This window comes from Epinephelus lanceolatus, chromosome 19 (genome assembly GCF_041903045.1).
Source record: "Epinephelus lanceolatus isolate andai-2023 chromosome 19, ASM4190304v1, whole genome shotgun sequence".
NCBI lineage: Eukaryota > Metazoa > Chordata > Actinopteri > Perciformes > Serranidae > Epinephelus > Epinephelus lanceolatus.
In genome coordinates, this window is record NC_135752.1 from 9,656,003 (window position 1) to 9,677,523 (window position 21,521).

The 21,521-nt window shown below is 41.5% G+C and overlaps 1 protein-coding gene across 1 annotated transcript in view; it reads right to left on the reverse strand.

Annotated features, from left to right (window-relative positions):
• The window catches only part of LOC117269567 (netrin receptor UNC5D-like), a 245,045-nt gene that overhangs the window by 19,845 nt on the left and 203,679 nt on the right, over positions 1–21,521 (reverse strand). The window contains exons 7-12 of the mRNA XM_033646670.2: positions 17,426–17,590; positions 17,045–17,077; positions 13,657–13,842; positions 8,539–8,688; positions 6,587–6,805; positions 5,673–5,757 (exon numbers count right to left, since the gene is read on the reverse strand). Of these exons, the coding sequence (XP_033502561.1) occupies positions 5,673–5,757; positions 6,587–6,805; positions 8,539–8,688; positions 13,657–13,842; positions 17,045–17,077; positions 17,426–17,590 (838 nt within the window). The remainder of the gene's footprint in view (positions 1–5,672; positions 5,758–6,586; positions 6,806–8,538; positions 8,689–13,656; positions 13,843–17,044; positions 17,078–17,425; positions 17,591–21,521) is intronic.

The following is a 21,521-nucleotide window of genomic DNA, read 5'->3' on the forward strand; positions in this document are numbered from 1 at the left end:
AATTAAAAATTACATTGGATAAAAAAAGAAGGCATACATAACAAGATTTTGTCAAACAAGCAGTTTTAAAGGAATACGTCACCCCCTCAAAAGAGCGTATCAATTACACTTCCTTTGTTAGCTGAATTTTTTAAGGAAAAATTTTTCTTGCATGCCTCCACAGTGAATGAAGAATCCAAAAACAGAGAAAATTGTTCATGAACTGAAGCCACGAGTCCTTGTACAGTGTAATCCAAGCCTCATTGTCATTGATTCAGTCGTATGCTCAGTACTTCCCAAACAGACAGCCCTTTCTGATGGAAACCGAACTGTGAAGTAAGTGAAACTTATCTATGCTCCCTACAAATCTAAGCCCTGTTGACTAAAACAGTAATCTTACCTTGCTAAACATGGGAGCTGCTGGTGTACCGTTGTCGCGACCATTTAGTTAGTTAGCATTATTGTGTGACTTAAATTTTTAAAGGGACATTGTGTAACATTTTCAGTTGTTTATTGGCAAAAATCGATGTCTGCATTCATAAATATGTCATCACTGGTGTACTATTACCTCCACCAATAATCTGACTTATTCTCGTAAAAGGAGAATTTCGGATTTGTTTGTACATTGTGCGGGTAAGTCGTCTGTGGGGTTCCATTACGTTTCGCCATCTTGAGAATACACCCGCCAGCAAGGGACATACAGCACCGCCTTCGGCGTTTTCGTTGAGAGCCAGGCAAGCACTGCGTGACTAAGGAGCCAAAGGAGAGGAGCAAGAGGCGCTTCGCTACTACCCTGGCAAATTTGAAACAAAGTCCCACTCTTTGAGCATAATGCAGGATCATGCATATGCAGCATCATGGGAGACGGAATCCTTGTCGCCAAGAAAGCGCAAAAGGGAATAGAAAAGGCAGCGTGACCGGCGAATTAAAAAACGAAGGCCCACATCGGGTTAGCCTTTCCCAGGTAGAGAGAGCTGCTGAGGGAGAATGGTAATGCAATCACAGGCCAGCGCCGCTGTTGGCTGTTAGCCGCTGTTAGTGGCCAGTCGCTAACAGCCTCATCCCTCTCCTCACATCACTGCGCCGCTGTTAGCTGTTAGCTGCTGTTAGCTGCTGTTAGCGCTGGCCTGTGATTGTATTACCTTTCTCCTTCAGCAGCTCTCTCCACCTGGGAAAGGCAACCCCAATGCTGACCCTTGTTTTTTTAATTTGTTGGTCACGCTGCCTTTTTGATTCCCTTTTGCACTTTCTTGGCGACGAGGATTCCGTTTCCCGTGATGCTGCATAATACATGATCCTGCATTATGCTCAAAGAGTGGGACTTTGTTATGCGGCAGTAGTGCCGCTGGCCACTAACAGCTGTTAGCGGCGCAGTAATGCGAGGAGAGGGATGAGGTGTGTGAGGTTGAGCCACTTGTCAGTTGTCAGAGGACAAGATGTGATTGGTTTGTTTCAATTTACATCCGCCCCAACAGTCCTACGTTGTAAACACAGCCAGCATGGCGAGGAGGGGGTTTGTCAGCTCGCGGCGCGTGTCTGTGTAGGAGCCTGAATGAATACTCTATGTAGTATCGGATGACATGGTTTCATCAGTGTTATCATAGTACTACCGTAAGAAACCTCGGAGTAATATTTGATCAAGATTTGTCTTTTAATTCTCATTTAAAGCAAACCTCACGGACTGCATTTTTTCATCTGCGTAATATTGCGAAAATTAGGCCTATCCTGACCCGAAAAGATGCAGAAAAATTGGTCCACGCTTTTGTTACCTCAAGGCTGGATTACTGTAACTCTCTATTATCAGGTAGCTCTAGTAAGTCCTTAAAAACTCTCCAGCTAATTCAGAATGCAGCAGCACATGTACTAACAGGAACTAAGAAACGAGATCATATTTATCCTGTTTTAGCTTCTCTGCACTGGCTCCCTGTAAAATCCAGAATTGAATTTAAAATCCTACTGTTAACTTATAAAGCTCTAAATGGTCAAGCTCCGTCATATCTTAGAGAGCTCATAGTGCCATATTATCCCACCAGAACACTGCGCTCTGAGAACACAGGGTTACTCATGGTCCCTAAAGTCTTCAAAAGCAGATCAGGAGCCAGAGCCTTCAGCTATCAGGCTCCTCTCCTGTGGAATCATCTTCCTGTTACGGTCCGGGAGGCAGACACCGTCTCCACATTTAAGACTAGACTTAAGACTTTCCTCTTTGATAAAGCTTATAGTTAGGACTGGCTCAGGCTTGCCCTGTACCAGCCCCTAGTTAGGCTGACTTAGGCCTAGTCTGCCGGAGGACCCCCTATAATACACCGGGCTCCCTCTCTCTCCCTCTCTCTCCCTCCCTCTCTCTCTCTCTCTCTCTCTCTCTCTCTCTCTCTCTCTCTCTCTCTCTCTCTCTCTCTCTCTCTCTCTCTCTCTCATCCTATTACTGCATCTTGCTAACTCGGCCATTCTGGATGTCACTAACTCGGCTTCTTCTCCGGAGCCTTTGTGCTCCACTGTCTCTCAGATTAACTCATACCGCAGCGGTGCCTGGACAGCGTGACATGTGTGGTTGTGCTGCTGCCGTGGTCCTGCCAGATGCCTCCTGCTGCTGCTGCCATCATTAGTCATTAGTCATACTTCTACTGTTATTATACACATATGACTATTGTCACACAAGTATACTGTCAGATATTAATACATACTTTAAACATATTGTACCACAGTAGCCAGAACTATAACTATAATATTATTACTTTCATTAATGTTGTTGTAAGCCACTGTCATTACCTGCATCTCTCTCTCTCTCTCTCTCTCTCTCTCTCTCTCTGTCTCATTGTGTCATATGGATTACTGTTAATTTATTATGCTGATCTGTTCTGTACGACATCTATTGCACGTCTGTCCGTCCTGGAAGAGGGATCCCTCCTCAGCTGCTCTTCCTGAGGTTTCTACTGTTTTTTTTCCCCGTTAAAGGGGTTTTTTTGGGGGGAGTTTTTCCTTATCTGCTGTGAGGGTCTTAAGGACAGAGGGATGTCGTATGCTGTAAAGCCCTGTGAGGCAAATTGTGATTTGTGATATTGGGCTTTATAAATAAAATTGATTGACTGATTGATTGAAAGCTTTTTCGTACACAGCAGCTACAGTTGTTGCAATACGTGTTTGAAACAGTGAGGCGCCATCTGTTTGAATACAATATATGATTTCAACGTTAGATGGGAGAAATTCCTACACACTGTGGCTTTAAAGGATTAGTTGGGATTCACCAAAATCACACAGTAATGCAAACAATTTGATGGAGGCAGTGGAAGACCAGCAGCTCTCGTGCTCAGCAAGGTAAAATTACTGTTTTTGTAAGTGGAGACTGGTTTTGAAGAGAGCAAAGATAAGTTTCACTTCTAGCTCAGTTCACTATCAAAAAGGGCTGTCTGTTTCAGAAGCACTGGACCTATAACTGGATAAATGAGACTAGGATTATACTACACAAGCTGTGTGAGAGTTTGTAAATTGATTTTTTGATGTCTTTCTGCTGTTGTTAAAGATGGACCCTTATGACTTCAATTCATCAAGAATTTTCTTCATTTTTGGATTCTTTGATCACCTCAGAGGTATGCAAGGAAAACAAAGTTTCCTTCACAAATTCAACGTGACATGGTGTGTATTTGATATACAAATAGTTATTTTGGGGGTTGAAGTTTTCCTTTAATGTGTTTTAATGAATTGCTTTGATTTTACAGTTCGAAACTTTACTGTTTTGGTACACTCTCTCTGCTCTCATCAGCGTCAAATTCAGGAGCAGCACGCAGCTGTTTTCAGCCATAAAGCTCTAAAAAGCCACTGCACACTACCTGCCCAATATCAAATGGCAGACAGACAAAGGTAGCGACTAGCTGGGGACCATATTGAAGCATTTAGTTAAAGCTAAATGTATTTCCCTTAGGAGTCAGTCCAAATAATGTTAATGCTGCTCTGTGTCTGCTGGATGTGTCAACAGGCACTATTTACTTACACGTCATCGACAAGAACTGTGAGGTGATAATATGTCAGTGCTGGGTTTACAGAAAATATCTGGGTTCAAGAGGCTTAATAAAGTATTAGTGCTAAATAAAGTTGGTCAACTCAGTTGAAACTGACATAACAGTACAAATAACATAACATCAAAAACAACCACAAACCAAAAAGTTAAATGAGAGTCTAGTATGAGGCAATTATGATTGACACTACAGAGTAATAGATGCCCCCCTGCAATGTATGATAAAAAAAACAGGGCGGATATGGCTCAACTTGTTGACTCAAAGTTGTGTGAGTCACACCATATCAGGCATTTTTTTTGGTCACACTATGATTCTGTCCTTGGACTACCCACTGTCCCCTGCTGAGCTGGAGAAGATCACACACAAAACAACCTTGTAAAGCCCAGAGGACGAACGAAAGCTCTTGCGAACACCTGAAACCGAGCCAGAGCTGATCGATTCCTATTCTTTGCAGAGGAAAGCGCCGTCTTATGTAGATGGCCGAGTTTGAATGGGAAGAAAGGATCCAATTTCTCCCCTGGACTCTGCGGCTGTCAGAAGATAGGCTTTGACTGACAGCTCAGTGGTGCACGGCTCCTGCAGCTTCTTAAACAGCAGCCAGAGAAGTAAACAGCATCAGGCTTATCAGAGCAAAGCAGGAGCCTGGAGGGCAGCAGCTTGGCTGAATTGAGGGAGACTTCAGGCTGGGCAGTGTATAACCAGCCCACTAATTCAGCTCTGAGCCACAACCTATGCCTAAGTGACCTTTGATCTGTATCTTTACCCAGATGACCCTTGGCACTTAATGGGCGGGGGGAGGTGGAGGTGAGATGACAGTTGGATTTCAGATGGCACTAAATGTCACTTTTGATTCTCCCTCAGATGTACAAATCGAATTTCATTGAGAAGCACAGGCGGTTAGCTGTGTTGTTACGGGTGATATCTTGTTAGCAAGGTTTCACACAGACATGCTGACACATTGATACTGTCTGCTATAAATCAAGTACTTGTCCAAAAAACTGACTTGTGGTTGTCAGATACCTTTTGAGACTCTTGCAAAGAAGTCAAAGTTATTACACCCCCTTTCAAACGGTTCTTATCTCTCATGCCATTTCCTCCTCAAGTAATAGCTTTGTGAAAATTCTGACGGCAAAGCTACAGAAATAGACTCTTGCTGGTAGGCAACAGTCATCTAAACTTTATAGCATATCGCGTTCCATGGAGCCAAAAACCTAATCAATATCATCTATCATCACAGAGTTCACAATATTCACCACTCAAACCAGTCATGATGGGGAGAGATATTGTCACCGTTATGTCTACAAACATAAAACAGGCCACTGGAGCCATGGAGTGTATCTTTCTCTGCTGAGACAGTTGCTTAAGGCAGTAATGCAATCTGTCTGCAGCTGCCAATGTATTTGTGACACATCATGTCCTCCCCTGTAGTGACTGCAAGATGAGCAAGAACCCCATGCTGTGTGGGAATATGTATCTGTATATGTGTATGTGTACAGTACACCGGGCTGCGCATTCTCCGTATGAGAGGATCTGTGTGTGTCTGTTGTGGTGCATGTTCAGCAAAGAGAGGAGGGGACGACGTGGCAGGAAGAGGGATGAGAGATGCGGTGTGACGGGCTGAAAGATTAAAAGAGAGCAGCCTATGAAGCAGACTGCACCGCCTCAGTGAGAGTCCCTCACCTGCTGTCCTCCTGGTTGATGATCATGTACATTTCCCAGGTAGTGTCTTCTGCGATCCCCCCGTGAGGCACCAGCAGACTGATACCTGCAGAGAAGCAGGAATGCAAAAACTGATCAAAATACATGACATGCACACACACAACATGCACACACCTGCCTGGCTGTCAGGTCTCTTTACTACAGGTGACAGCCAGAGAGGTGATGGCACCAGGAAAAGGTGACGGAAGCAAGTCCCATAGGTCTTGTAAATCAATGCTGCCAGCAGTCTCTTTGTCACAAAAACACGCACAGACTGTTTCTTAGATGCACACATATGCGCGATATTTTACTGTATGATAAACAATTACTGCCAATCTACAGGGTCTGATAAAGACCCTCAAGGGACTGGATGATGAATGTAGGCCACCAGAAAGAGCTGCTTGAATAATGTGGCAGACTGAGCATCACAGGTTTATATTACATAGACATGTGTACATTTTCTTCATAGTGTACAGTGTGTTCTTTGAAATGTAAATACTGAAAACACATTTAAAATTAATTTATAAAGTGTAACACAAAAAAATATGCATTTGCTATGGTTAGGAAAAACTGAGAAATATTTATTGGGTTTGTCAGGACACACCGGTCGGCTAAAAATGCCAATGCTGTCTACCTCCATCACTTCAGTAAATAATATATTCATGTTCATGTTACTTGCTCGATCCAAGACATTTTCACATATTCCCTGCAGACCAACACTGACAAGGTCAAACAACTTCAAAATGCAATACCAGATTCCCTGTATCAGCTTTGCTGTAGTTCCAAAGTCGTAAGTTATAGATTTCAGCTTCTCTGCCATTTCTAGTTTAATGTTGAAGGATTTTCAGTTTACACACAGGAACGTGTCAAATGGAATTTCCCCACACTGGGCTCACCTGTGTTAGGTACTACCAGCCTGCCTCCAGCATGACCAAACACAGCAGTTGCTTTGTGGAGAGGCCTACTGGGAGTCAAAGAGACTTGTGGAGGGAAGAGATTCTTGCCTCTTCTGCCCAGCGTCGTCCCTACTGCAACCCCTCTGTAGTCTGGAGCCAGGCCCCTTGGAAATGTCTGAGGGTGGGACATGACATGGTACTCTGCCCTCTCTGCCACCCCTACAAATACAATGACATAAAAGTGACTTTATTGTTTGTTGCAGGTAAATAAACTCAGATCATAAACATCAGACCAAGAGGAAAAGACAGGAATATGGTCAGTTTTTGAACTTCAACAGCAATGTAGACCATGGAATGTATAAAAATAATGGACATAGCCAGCAAGACATCACCCACTGTTTTGTGGACTCAGATTTAAAGCCTCAAGTTTGGCAATTAATGGGTGGAGCTGTGGAAGAGCGAGGGGTGGATCTGACTCATAGACTGTGTTGACACCTTGCAGACAGTCTTTCACTCAAAGCAACCTCACCCTTAACTATGTGCAACTTTAGGGCCTCAAAAAATGCAAATGGGTGAGTTATATAAAAATTCACCACCCCCATACAGTTGTCATGAATGGGTGAATTAGCTGTAGAGGCTGAAACCTCTTGTACTGGGCTGCAAACATGTTTATTTCTGCTGTAAAGTTGGGTATTTTCACATGGGAGCTTATGGGGATTGACTCACTTTTGGAGCCAGCCTCAAGTGGCCATTAAAGGAACTGCAGTTTTCAGCACATCCACGTTGCTTTTTTTTCCAGCCTCACAGGTTTCTGCTTAATATAGTCACGGATGTATCAGTATGAAAATTGCACTTTTTTTTTAGATTACTCTAAAAATTAAATACAGTTTGGTTTCTGTAAAACCCAATCACTCACCAATCAACCGACCCAAAAGCAGTTGTCCAATTAGCTTAGCTTAGCAACGAAAACTAGGCTCTGCAGGTCTGTCTTAATGGGGAGTCAGATAGCAGCTCTGTACTGATCTCTGCTATGTTCACATTTTAGAAAAATGTAATTAGTCTTTTCCTCATTCATGATGTATTATTTTACTCCCCTGCAACCCATATGCGTGTCCCTGTGTGTCTAACAAGCAGAGTGTACAAGCCTTGTGAACCTGCCTATGAAGGCACATCTCATTATCTGAATAATGCGCCCTTTTAAAAGCAGGAAAATACTGCACTGTTTCCTTTAGACCAGATGTTTGTTTTCTGCTGCCTCAAATAAGCAATGTGCTGACAACGCATGTGACCACACCTCATTTTAAGACCTACATGCCCATGGACAAACTACTGTCACTATTTACACACTGTGGGCGCTGGCTGTGGAGATGACAACTGCATCAGTCTGAAACAAGCTATGAATGTTGCATTGCATTGCACTGCACTGTGCTTTGCACTGGGTATAAGATAAGGCCTTAAAATTGGAGATGCTATTCTCAACCAGCTCGTGAGGCTAATGTTAACTGAAATAATTATTTAGCTACAGGTGATAAAATTTGCCAGCATCATTTCAGCCAGCAAAAGCTGATTGTTGCTGGATATAAATGTAAAGCCTGTTTTAGTTTACCTCTGTCTGAAATCACAAACACATTCAATCAAAAACTACCACAAATTTGGAGTGGTAAATGTGTAAACTGCATAAAAAGCTTGAATAAAAAGCTTGACCGGCTCAGCAACAGTAACTAAGGAGGACGTGGCTTCGCACATGGTCAGTCGGTGATGCCCTTTAAGGTGATGACCATTTTTCCTTGTATAACAGCTTTCTTTGAGATTGCTTCAAAGGCTGTTCAAAGCAAGATAAATTATCCTTCAAACTGCAGCAGCAGAACTGCACATTGCTCTGTAATTCTCACCTTTCCAAAAGTAGTTGGCAACTATGGGAACTGAATTTCAAAACACTTCTATTTTCTGACCTTTAACCTTGAGATCAGGCAGCGGGTCAAGGAGTGAGCGCTCGGCCATCAGCTCCTTGTCAATAGAGTCCTGGAAACACATGGGGCTGGTGTAGGTACGCGACACTGTTAGATCAGGTTGCATGGATGAATTAATAAGCAGGGGGTTTGCTGAAAAAAAAACAAAAAAAAAAAAAACCCACAAAGAGAAAATTATATTTATCGTCAACAATTAGACATCCTTAAGCAACAATTACATTTGCAGAGAGTGACACTATAAACAAGACTTCCTCCATCAACAACTATAAAAAAACCTAAAATGTGTCATGACAACTTTATCCACCTTTAACTATTGCTATAATATCATCACCATGGAAACAGGAATGGCTTTCACCTTACTGCAACAATGTCTCAATTAAAAGTGACAACTGGCACATCACAACTGCTGCAGTGTATTAATATGCTTTAATTAGTTGTCATAGTGATTTAAAAAGAAAAGAATGATGCACTGAATCAGTCACACACTGTGACCATTTGCATGTATGTTGTACTGGAATCAAATGACAGTACCTTGTGGATCAACCAAGAAACACAGAGAAACAGAGAAAAAGTTATAGATAAATGTGATTATTGTGAGGTGAAATATTGTTGTGATTAATGACTCGTTGACAGCTGTTCCAGCGAGCATGAAATGATGACGAAAGACACAGTTAAGTAAACAGCGTGGTTTCTCTTAATGAGCAAAAGAATGCTCATTGCCGATTCATTTTGCTGGGAATAGGGCGAATTGTTGTCATAGTGACTCATGATCAAGGACGTGATTGCAGAAAAAGAACTGAAATGAAATGATTACTGTGTAACTACTGTGGCAGTGTATAGCGGGCTGCAATGTATAAGGAAGGGAGGGCATATTGGATTTTATGGAGGTTGGGCTGTTTTAGCCCCTCTATCAAGGAGAACAGGGACCAAGATTAAAGCTTTCCCTGGCTCCTGCTGTGTTATCAAAATGAACTTTATTATGCCCTGCTGAGAGCTGCTGCTGTGGCGACCCATAATGCCAGCCTTGTAAAAATATGCCTCAATCTGTGGGGCAAAACACACCACGTTTCTGAGCTCAGATGTTTCTGTGTTTGGAACCACAGGGCCACAAATGCTCCATCCGGGAGCCGGGTGTAAAAAATGAAAACACTAATAAATTAAATTTTTAATTTTAAATCATGAATAATTAATTGAAGTTCTGTAGTATGTAAGAAAATGCCCAGAACAGCCAATAATGCCACAAACTGACTCACTACCCTGATGATACACCTCTTGTTTAATATTTTGCTGAAGTGACAGTACTAAGAAGATCTTAGTAATAATAGATAAGAGTTCAATTGTAAAATTGTTAAGAGCACAAAATGTGCTTGTTACCATAAGTTTTCAGTGCGCGTTTATTGCTTGGGGTATACTGATGTTTGCAATAAAGTAATAAATGCATGGTGTGCTTTATAGATTAAGCTTAACACTGTTTGTGTTATTGGACATTTAGTGCACTACACCACAGACAGCAAGAATCTCCAGAAGGCTGAAGTAAACACACTGAAAAATTAAATCCAGTCATTTTAGCCCCTAAAGCAGTTTAATTATTGATGTAGTTATATCACAATACAAGGAAATGTATGCATAATTCATACATATATACATATAAATACAAAACTGTACAGCTTGCTTACATGTTCTGTAGTTTATTTTACATACAATGACATTAATATGTGAGTACATTTACAGTACTGGAAATGGAAATGAGGTGCAATGAAGATTCAAAACCACATCTTGCATCCTGTGGTCTCCATAAAGTGCGAAAGTGTGTGTGGGTGTGTGCTGTATATTTTTTATTCACCTACAGAGACAAGCTGAAAAATGAGACCTGTGTCTGGTCTCCCTTCTTTATCTGTGTGTAGATCCTATGTTTGAAGGAGACTGACACTTCATTTATATTATAATGCCATCTCATGGTATTACGAGGCAAAAGTGCAGAGTTAAATTGATTTTTGATGGATTTTAGGGTCTTTTGAAACATTGACCTCATAGAAATAGTGTGATTCGGTTGTAGACGAAAAGCCTCCTCACACTCCATGTGTTCTTTATGTTGGCATAGATACAGCCAACAGAGGGCAGTGTCAAAAGTTTCACGAAACAACAAACAAGACAGTGGAGGAGGTCATTATATCATACCTTTAAACTGAGGCAGTGTTGTAGGCGGTGATGGTCTGTGCAGCCATATAACGTTACATCCCAACATGTGGATGGAGCATTATTTTCACTATATTGCCAATTAATTCAGTTATGTTGTTATTTTAATTTCTCTGTCATCTCCTATGGTTGAATCTTGCTTGAAATATGCTACACTGCCTCCATGATCTTCTGTAGTATTGCTCTGTTTCATCCATATCCACAAGCTTTCAGGAAATGTGCACACATCAGGATGAAATGAACGGACAGAAGGCTCCATCTGTCTCACCCTTAGGATTCCTTTATTGTTCATTGTTAAGGAGGTTTTTAGAGGGAGTTGCATCATCGGAAATAAATGGACCTGGGGTCTCACTTATAACCGCATATATGTATATAATAAGGCCTGACAGAGGAGTATGCCACTTCCCACGCAAAAGTTGTGATCAATAAAAACAAACTTGACCAGAGAATGTGTGCACCTGTGGGCTATCTCTGACCTATGCATACAAACATTTTGGAGACGGGGAAATTGGGGACGCAGATGGTAAGGTGGTGAACTGAAGCCAGACTGTAGAAATTAAATGCGAGAGGAATTATTATACGAATAATGATGCCTTCCTCTCACATATTTAACTTTGCCTCATATCACACGTTACTTACAGATCCACTTTATCAGAAACATTCAGTCCAGCAGTGTTATCTGTGCTTGTGCTAGTGAGCCATAACTTTTCAATAAGCAGCTTTCAGTTGTAACCACATTAAATTTCAGTCATTATTTCATCAGCGCTGTGTCACCATCTCCCCCTGTATGCCATTTTTCAGCTTTTGTCTGCTCGTATATTTTTAGTATGGACCCTACCAGTGTTTAATAAATGAGACCCCTGGTGATTAAAACGGGTAAAAACACTGAAAAGGGCAGTTTTGTGTTACAAACTAGTGTTTCTTTGACACTGTTTAGCTTGTTGCATACAGGCAGTAGCCTAGCAACTGCTAATGTGTGCTCACCTTTTTTTCTCTGATTACTTAAGGATCCGGATGTTCAGGAGGTTTTTTCAGGGAGCTTAATTATCCACAGAGGTCTGTTGCTCTCCAGAACAAATAGAACAGCTAAATTATACTAGTGAAAAACCCTGACTAAAGCAGTTTCACATTAAAAATCTGTGGTTTATTTCGGCGCTGTTCAGCTCTTCGTAGAGGGCTGCTAACTTTGGAGGCCGGTCACGAAAACGCGAGTTCGGTTTGTCCAATCTAGGCTGTGGTAGAAACATGGCGGTGCAATATGGTGGACTCTGTGAATGACGGTCCACTCCCTATGTAGATATAAATGGCTCATTCTGAGGTAACAAAAATGCAACATTCTTATTTTCAGGCTTATTTTCATTATATCATTTTTAGAGTTGTACCGATACGATACCAGTATCGGAAATGCCTCCAATACTGCCTAAAATGTGGCGAGTACAGCCTATGACCAATCCGATACCACTTAATTACGCATATGCATGCTACAGGCAAATGAAACGGAAACGGAGCAGAATTTAAAAAGCATTCTACTGTAGCCTTTAAAATCTCTTTTTTTTACCAAATTGTGTGGCTGCACTTTAACCTGTGTCTTGATCTGTGTCAACACTGGATAATAATAAAAAAAAAGTTTAATGGCATTCATTCTACTATTATGGATTTATTTCTTAATATTTTACATAGAGTTTTAGGAGTTGAGACATACAACAATTCATATCCCATCCATTTTTATTTTACACGCTGGTATCGGATCGGTACTTGGTATCGGCAGATACCTAAGGTTCAGGGATCGGAATCAGGAAGGAAAAAGTGGTATCGGTAATAATTTTCCATTTCTGCCAGTATCCTGGACCTTTAATAAAAAAGTCAATATTCAAAATAAGTAAATTGTTAAATCCATTTCTAATTTCAGCAAACACATTTAATGCTGTATCTTCACAGCATGTGTTATCCAAATGCCAGTTGTGCTTGTGTGTGTGTGCTTTTGTCCATTTCTAGAATCCAGATGAACCCACTTGTGCAAAGGTGGGTGAAGCAGCACAGCTGGGGCTGTATTTATGCAAATTAGGTGGTGGAGAGCAATTTTAGTACTTGCTTGTAACTGTGTTTTAACAACCTCTTATTGCAAAGTCAAGAGCAAAGAAAAGTTTGGTATCTTTAGGTGGTGAAGAGGCTCTTCAGAATCACATAAACCTCTTTTATGTATTTCTAAAGTTGTTTGGATTCCTGATACAGAATAAAAACTTTATTAACTAGTATAAGTTTAAATGCATACCAAAACAGTAAAGCCTGTACTGAGCTAAATTAAACCACTAAATTAAACTGTCATACAATTGTTGTGCCTATTTACTGTATGGTGTCGTTCTTTTTTAGTTTATTGAAAACCTGGAGCTATCATACAGCAGCAGGAATGAGAGGTGTTTCAACTCTACTCTCTTTAATTTATGGGGTGTGCTGAGTGTGATTCTACCGGAGTCAAACAGCGTGCATATCTTAATGAATTAATTAAATCCTCCAACATGGCACCAGACTCTCCTACACGCCACCACACAGCTAAGATATGCTGCATATTCTGAATGTACAGAGTGAAATATCAAAGATGTCCTCCTCAGGATATGTCCTAAATTCTATTAGATTTAAATGGAGACTATTACAGGAAGCTTAATAAAACTTCCATTACATACTATATCATTATCTAACACATCATCTTTTCCTGTCTTTTCCATCTACCCTCTATTATTTCAACCACAAGTAACACTAAGAGTCTCTTTTGTCCGCTTTCTTATGTTACTACTATGGATACATTATGTGGTGGGAAGGCTATGTTCACAGTGGGATGTAGCCTTTTATGGCTCAATCTTGAGTGCAAATCGGATTTGTGAGACACATATAAAGTCGCTGGCTCACCTTGTCGAGAGGTCTTGAAGCTGAAGGACTGAAAGCCCCCAGTGAGGGCGGAGGAGTCGATGACATCAACACCGTACTCACTCTGGCTCCTTCGGTAAAGAGTGACAGCAATGATCAGCAGCACCACTGTCACCACCCCCGCAGCAAGGCCTGAATACAAGGCCACATCACTGCTGCTCTCCACACCTTGGAAAGAAAGAGTGAGTAAGAGAGAGAAACAAATTTTTGAGTAAGTCTTTTTTTTTTGTGCTTTTGCTTTTTAAGTCTACCACGCTTAATTAGGAAGCTGGAAGACATTTTCTCCCAGAATAAACTGAAAATCTGCGTTGCTGTAGGACATCGGCTGAGTTACAGATATGGAAGTCTTTTATAGGAGGCAAGTCTACCTTGGTTCCGAGCTACTTTAGTGCCTTTTTTTTGTTTTCTATTCCTCGTCTGCCCTGCCTCCTTATGCACAGCTTCATTGTTCCATCGTGGAGTGTTAAAGCTACTAATGAGGAACCTCGGAAGGAAGGCGATTATAATCAACCCAGCACCTGACTGTCATTTCAAACACTGCTTGGCTCTGGCGTTGGAGGCACTCTGCGTTCCACTGGGATAATGTGACAAAACCAATTCATTAAATTAGCTCATCGGCAATGATTATGCTCTATCTGGTCCCACCAGTACTGCAGCGTCCAACTCCACAAAGAAAAAGAATGAGTGGGAAATAAAGGGGCTGCTAGCTTGTTCTTGAAAGATAATGAGATCTGCACTGAAACAGGACATGCTGAGAAATCCTCTAAGTAGCCTGAAGCTCAAATGAGGAGAAATTGACAAAATATGCAAAGCGGCATTAACAGCTACAGTAGCAGGTTAATTGGGGGCTTGGGAAGTTTTGGCAGCCTGACTGCATTCTTTTTCCCATTTCTGACAAACAAAAATACATAACTGTGTTAAAGGACAAGTAAGGAGAACATGTGCCTGTGGCTTAGTAGGTAGAACCCTACACAGCAGCAATCAACACATAAATGGCCCATTATCCGAGACGGCAATAATGCATAAACCACAGGCAGCTTGGCTTGAAATTTTATACCGATGGACTCAAAAATAATGGTGTTAGTGGAAATTTACAGTATAAAGGCACTGGTGAGGTCATAATGAAGTTGGGGACAGTTGATTCAGTTGACAGAATTAATCATTCATTACTGTTATTAAAGGGACATTGAGCCAAAAATCAAAATACATATTTTTTCCTCTACCTGCTATTTATCAGTCCAGATAGTTTTGATGCTAGTTGACGAGTGTTAGAGATATTGGCTGTAGAGATGTCTGCCCTCTCTCCAATATAATGGAACTAGATGGCACTCAGCTTGTGGTGCTCAAAGCACCAAAAAAATACATCAAAAAACACTCAAGAGCGATGTCTCTTATCAAAAATGACCTCATGACTTAGTAACTCATGGTGACCTACACACCTTGTTGTGAACAGTTTCATGTTGGAACTATTTTCTTTTTCCCTAACACCCACCAACCGTATGACTGCAAAGAAGAAAGCGTGCACTGGGGTGCTCAGTAGCTAAGTGGGTGGAGCAGATGCCCTTGCCGCAGCGGGTTGGGTTCATACCTGTGGCCCTTTGCTGCATGTTGTCCTCTCTCCCTTCCTTTCACGCTTAATCTGTCTTGTCAAACAAAGGCATAAAAGCCCCAAATATAATCTTAAAAAAAAAGAACGTGTGCATCTACTCATGGAAGAGAGGTTGGTAAAAAGTTAAACTGTCGTCACACTGTAGTTGACAGGTTCTGAGATTGCTTTTTGGCCAATGGGCTCTGCCTCTCAACATGGACTGTTAACCTGCCATTTAAACAAGATTGGATGATACTACTGGGACTACAGAAAACAAACGAAAACCAGAACGCTTCTGATACCAATATTGTGCCCCATCACCAGAATCTGTGGAGATTAATGGCGTCCTCCTTGGCTGAGCTGTAACTTCAACTAGCTCTGAGGTGTTAGGTAAGCCAGTAGTAAATGCACGCTTCCTTCAGTGCGGTCATACGGTTGGGGGGTGTAGTTCGGTAGAAACAAAACAGTTCCTACATGAAACTGCTCACAACAAGGTTTGTGAATTATCCTGAACTGGGTCATGATTTCTGCAGAGACATTGCTATTGAGTTTTTCAGATGTTTTTTTTTTTTTTGGTGCTTTGAGCACCACAAACAGAGTGCCACCTAGTTCCATTATACTGGAGAGAAGGCAGACATCACTACGACCAATATCTCTCTGCAACACACACCAAAACACAAAAACAATCTTAAATGATAAATAGCTCCACAGGTAAGAGGAAAAATATGTATTTATGATTGAGGGTTAAACTGCCCCTATCATACTATTGTACCTACACAATGCAGTTTAACTCCACTGTGTTTATTTTAACAATAGCAGAGTTAATGGTATTTCTTTTTAATTAACGTTAAGTCAATTAACATGTAACATGATTCGACATGTAGTATGTTACTGTAAATGGAGTGAAAATGGATGCCAAGGGTGGAGAAAACACTCATGAATCATGACAGTCTCTTGCTTAACCATTTCAGCTGCGATTAGATAGCAGCCACCAGTCAGAAACGTCTAAGCTGTGACACCAAAATCACAACCAGCCTGGAAATCCAATGCTTTTAATAGAAATGTATTTCTTTTCTTATCTGCTAAACGACATACTATGAATGAACTCAAAAAAATATATGCTTGTATTTTCCACTTATTATTCATACACATTGTATGCTACCTGTCCGTCAGAACATCTGAAATACCTCTCGTCTTTATTCTAAGTATGGGAGAATTCACAATGAGTCATGCAGAGTGTGTTAGTTTTCATAACCCAGCTGTCAGAGTGATTTATCCCTTTTATACCATGGCTGCTTTCCAGCCATCACAAAATAAGTATTGTTTCCTATTTTGTGGCAATGTGCTCTCTTTGGGTAATATTACTGATTTGCTTGGCTCAAACACCAGTCACACATATTTCTCTCACTTACTGCCAGTTCACCCTGCAGATAAAAGTCCTGCGTGTCAGGGTCCTCAATAGAAACACTGTGTTGGCACTATCCTCATCAACCGCAGACTTGTGTGGTGTATGTTACTTTACAGCTCCAGCAAATAGTAAACGGTGTAGCCTAGCAACAGCTGGAACAAGCAGCCCAAGAATAAGTAATTTATAAAGGTGATGATGACACTAAATAAGAGCACTGAGGCTACCTGACTCCCTCCAGCCAATCAATATCAAGTCCTGTCTGGTCATTTTATAAACTAAATTACTGCACAAGTATTCTTCCAGGCCATGGTTGTGGACAGTGATATCTTTACAATAACATTATAGTAAGTAATGGAAGCTGAGGAGAAACTCACCCTGTGGCTTAGGATCATGTAGCAACTTTCGATCTGCAAAGACAGAGAAACATCAGAATTTGAGAGTTTCTCTTTGACCTTTTAAATGCTACAAGTCTTGGTTGATTTCATTTCTACTTGTGGATGCATCCATGCCCATGCACACTGTGTGTTATGTATGTAGAGTGGAGAGGATGAATAATGAAGATGGATGACGGTGCTGGTAATGAGCATGATTATAATGATGATCATGATCTAGCCCCACACTGCCAAAAATTATGAACAGTAAATCTATAATGACACAGCCCCTGAACACAATGGGACTGACAGTAATGATGCAAAGCTATCTTTTGTTTCATTGTTAAGCGGGGGGGTGATGATGATGATGGTGATGTTACCCACTCTGTGTGCAGAGGCCGCCGGTGCAGTTGACCATGGCCAGCGCCACCCCGTCACACAGCCGACCCCCGTGTTTGGGCTCCGGAGCAGTGCACTCTCTGCTGCGTTGCCTCTCACAGTCTGAGCTGCAAACTGACCACTCGCTCCACTCTCCCCAGCCACCATCCACTGAGGGAATCACATGCAAATGTTTAAGTAAATGGAGGAGGCGCATACAAAGGTTTGATGTGCAGAATGCATTGTTTAAATACACTGTCATCCCTTCAATGTGGGAACAAAACACTCATACAAACAAAGCATAAATGACTAAAGAAGATAAAGAAAAACACAGATTTTTGTTTTTAACTGACATGACAAGGATGTCCTTAGTTCTTATAAAAGATTCAAACCAATTTGATTCATTTATTAGTTCTCTGGGAGTTTATGAGGAAACACTTTCAAGGTAACAGCTGCACCACTAACTTCACGAAAACATTTTCCTCCTCAGGGTGCCAAAATGTTGTGCCGCCTTGCTGACTTGGAGCACAAAGACACCCTGCTTATGCTGTACTCTATCAAGTCTCCTTTCCACCTCCAAATGCTCTAAAGGTTCCCTTCTTCCTGCTAATCTAAACGCAAATGCACCCTGTTTATGTTAAAACTCTGATGCGGGATAAAGAATCCTTCAGAAGGAGGCAGTTGGCAAAGAGGAGATAATGTTTGGAGGAGTGCACTGCCTTCCACTGATAACTTTTTTTTCTTAAACCTGATGAGCATTTCCCTTTATGTTGGTGCTGTGGTTGAAATCATAAATTTGAGCTTGTCTTGGAAAAAAAAAACAAAACACTTGGGCAGAGCAGATTACATGGAAGTTTTGATAACTGGAACTGCAGCTCTGCCCCTCTTCTCACACCCTAAGCTTCTGCTGTTTGTTTCTCTCTCACAGGTTCTCTGTATCCCTTTCTTTTTTCACTCCTCTCTCCATTTCCCATGCATTTTCTCTTCATTTGCTGTTTTTTAAGGTCCACTGCATTAGATTTCAGATGCAAACCACTGTCACTATCAGCACTGCAGACGTGCAATGCCTTCACTGTGAATTGTAACTGGTTGCTGCTGACTGCGAGGCTTACCTCAGGCTTTTAGACTGATTCCCTACCTCTGACACCGGCAGCATCCTCTGTTAATTATAGGTAATAAAATCAACTTACAGAAGCACTTTACTCTCTTCAGCAATCGATGACAGAGACCATTTTTGTTACATTTGTAGTCTTTTTAACTGAATGCTTTTACGTTTTAGGAAGTACACTTATTTGCTTTGAACCAAAAGGAAATCCAAGTTCCAGTGTACACTAGGGTACTCAGGTTAACACTTTGACAACTTACATTAAAGGGCCAGTGTGTAAAATGGGTTGAAAACAGTGACATCAGTGGTCAAATTCTAGATTGCAGGGCTCACTCGCTCACCCCTCCCGTTGGGTAAATGACGGTGGCCTCATAGGGACAAAAAGCCTTGCGCAGACACGAGTTTTTCAGGAGTAGCTCTATCTAGTGACGAGGTAAATGTTTATTTAGAAATCTAAACCATGTTACGATATTGTAATGGATCCCTCACGAGCAGGAGACCAGAGGAGCGTTCGGGAAAAAGGCCAGTTTATTTAAGCACTCCAAAAACTCCGGTAACACTCCAGGGGGTAAAAGACTCTGTCCCAAACTCTGACTCTTCTAGCGTAACACACACAGTTCACACACATACTCGTTTACATTACCTAGCGGGTACCCCCTCCCCTCTCTGCTCCACCAATCTCCAGCCCGCACACTGACTGACAGCGTAGCCGGTAAACAGAGCTCAGCTGTTTATTTAACCTAGCAATATCTCCGGACTATAGTAGCTGCAATGGACGACTTTGAACGCGATTTTGAAGAGTTTCTTGTAGTGGACACAGACCCAGAGCCATACCTGTTTGAGCCGGAGCATACAGATGAGGAACTTGGATGCTGAGTGGGCAAGAAGAGAGGCTGAATCCTCCGCTCCCATTCTGCTGCACAGAATGGGATTCGGTGCTACTGCTACCATCGTTGGGGAGATATATGATCAGGAGGAAAAGTGCCGCAGAGAGTGCATCACAAGGAGTGAAGTTTTGTCTTCTTTTCCTCGCAGATGACGGTTCGGGTTCATTCTCTCCTGTTGCGTGGTAAGTGTGGTCCATTTGCAAACTTTATAACTAAAAAAACTTTTCACTACTCTCCATCGACGAACTACTAACACTCTGCTGTTTCCTCCTCCTTCTTCCTTCCTTCCGCTGTCTTTATTTATACATGCAAAACGCGTTCTCTGGCTGGCTGGATTGTCCACTCGGGCTGCTGTACATACATGGCGCCGCAAGATGGCGACCTCTCTAAAGCAAGGCCCTTGCTATACATATATATATATATATATATATATATATAAAAGCATAATTATAAGGCTACGAAAACCAAACAAATTTTATTTTATAGCGATTATACACTTATATAAGAATAATAAGAATATTCAGATTCAGATTTGACAATAAACCATGCCAAATATTACACACTGGCCCTTTAAAGACAAAAAAGGGTTTTGTTTGCAAAGTAACCTGTCAATAAAACAGGTGTTAACCTGAGTATCCTGTTGGCACTGGAACTTTGACTTCCTTTTGGTTCTCTGTGGTTTATCCTTCACCGGCTGGCACCCAGGAGAGAGGCACGGCTGTGCATGGAGTGTCTTCAGTTCTTTGAACACTTATTTGCTTTCTTGCCAAGTGTTAGTCGGTTAAATATCAAACTGGTGCCAGCAGATGGTTAACTTAACTTAGCACGAAGACTAAAAGCAGGGGGAAATGCTAGCCTGGCTCTTTCCAAAGGTAGACAAAAGCTGCTTACCAGCAACCCTAAATCTCACTTATTACCTACACTGAGAAAATCATGTATTCAGCATTTGTTTGTCAATTTGTTAGCAGGATTACAGAAAAACAACTACTAATTTGAAAAAGTGCAGCATAGACCAAATAAATTAAATATTAAAGCAGATCTAAATCATGGGGCAGGTACATATTTTTTAAAAAATTTTTTTTGCAGTGTGCAACATTCATAGTCTGGGCCAGGATTGCACACGGCTCTCACCTTGGATGTCACAAGCAAACATGGAGGTGTGTGATCAACAGTGTTAGTGAGGGTTAGCTCACTGTCACCAGGGTAACCTGGTGGGGGCACAGTGAAGGTTGGGCCTTAAGGCGGAATTCTGCTCTACACAGAGCCTACACTGTTGGCCTACAACATTGCAAGCATTTACACTCGTGTGGTGGCGTGTCTGTGTCGCTCTGCAGTATTAAAACCCTAGTCGGCGGTGGGGTTTGATCACGCGGTGGTGTGCAGTGCAGAGCTGTGGCGATTAGCTACCCAGTGGGGACATAGATAATAACAGTTTTCTACTACATTAATGTGCTAAATGTTGTATATCGCATCCTCAACATTGCGAGATAGGGAATTCTGTCTTCACTAAGGTCAGAGCTCTTTGAGTGCCCTTTTGGTTAATATGGTACATCTTGTTTGTTAAATCTGTACAAAGGTTGAAGTGTAAAAACAACAATTTGTGGTTTTACGTGGGGTCGTGAACCACATTATATCCTGGTCAGCCACAGAAATGGTGATGACAAGACTGCAGAAAGTCACTGTGTCCCGTCAAGAAATAGTCCCAGCATGTAACTCCCAGTAAAAAAATGTTATGTACTTGATGTAAAGTCAGATAGTTCACATAAAGTTACACTGGTTAGGTTTAGGGAAGACACATGGTGACAATGTTCCTGAAAGTCACTCAAAATTCATTCGGTTTCACACAGTCCTGAACACCAGTCACCTTTGGGAAAGTCCTGTGTTTCTTAGACCCATCCAACAATTTATTTACTTATGTGGACATTCGCTCTTTACTTCCTTCTTTACACCCATCAGCACATTATTTTTCATAGGTATACATACATGAAATGCATGAGAACATCCTGCCTATTTAATGTACAAGGCAGATACAGGGTTATGTATTATGCATGCATGTATGTATGTAAACACATGCACAAAACTGATGTGCAATAAGTGATATATAACTGTA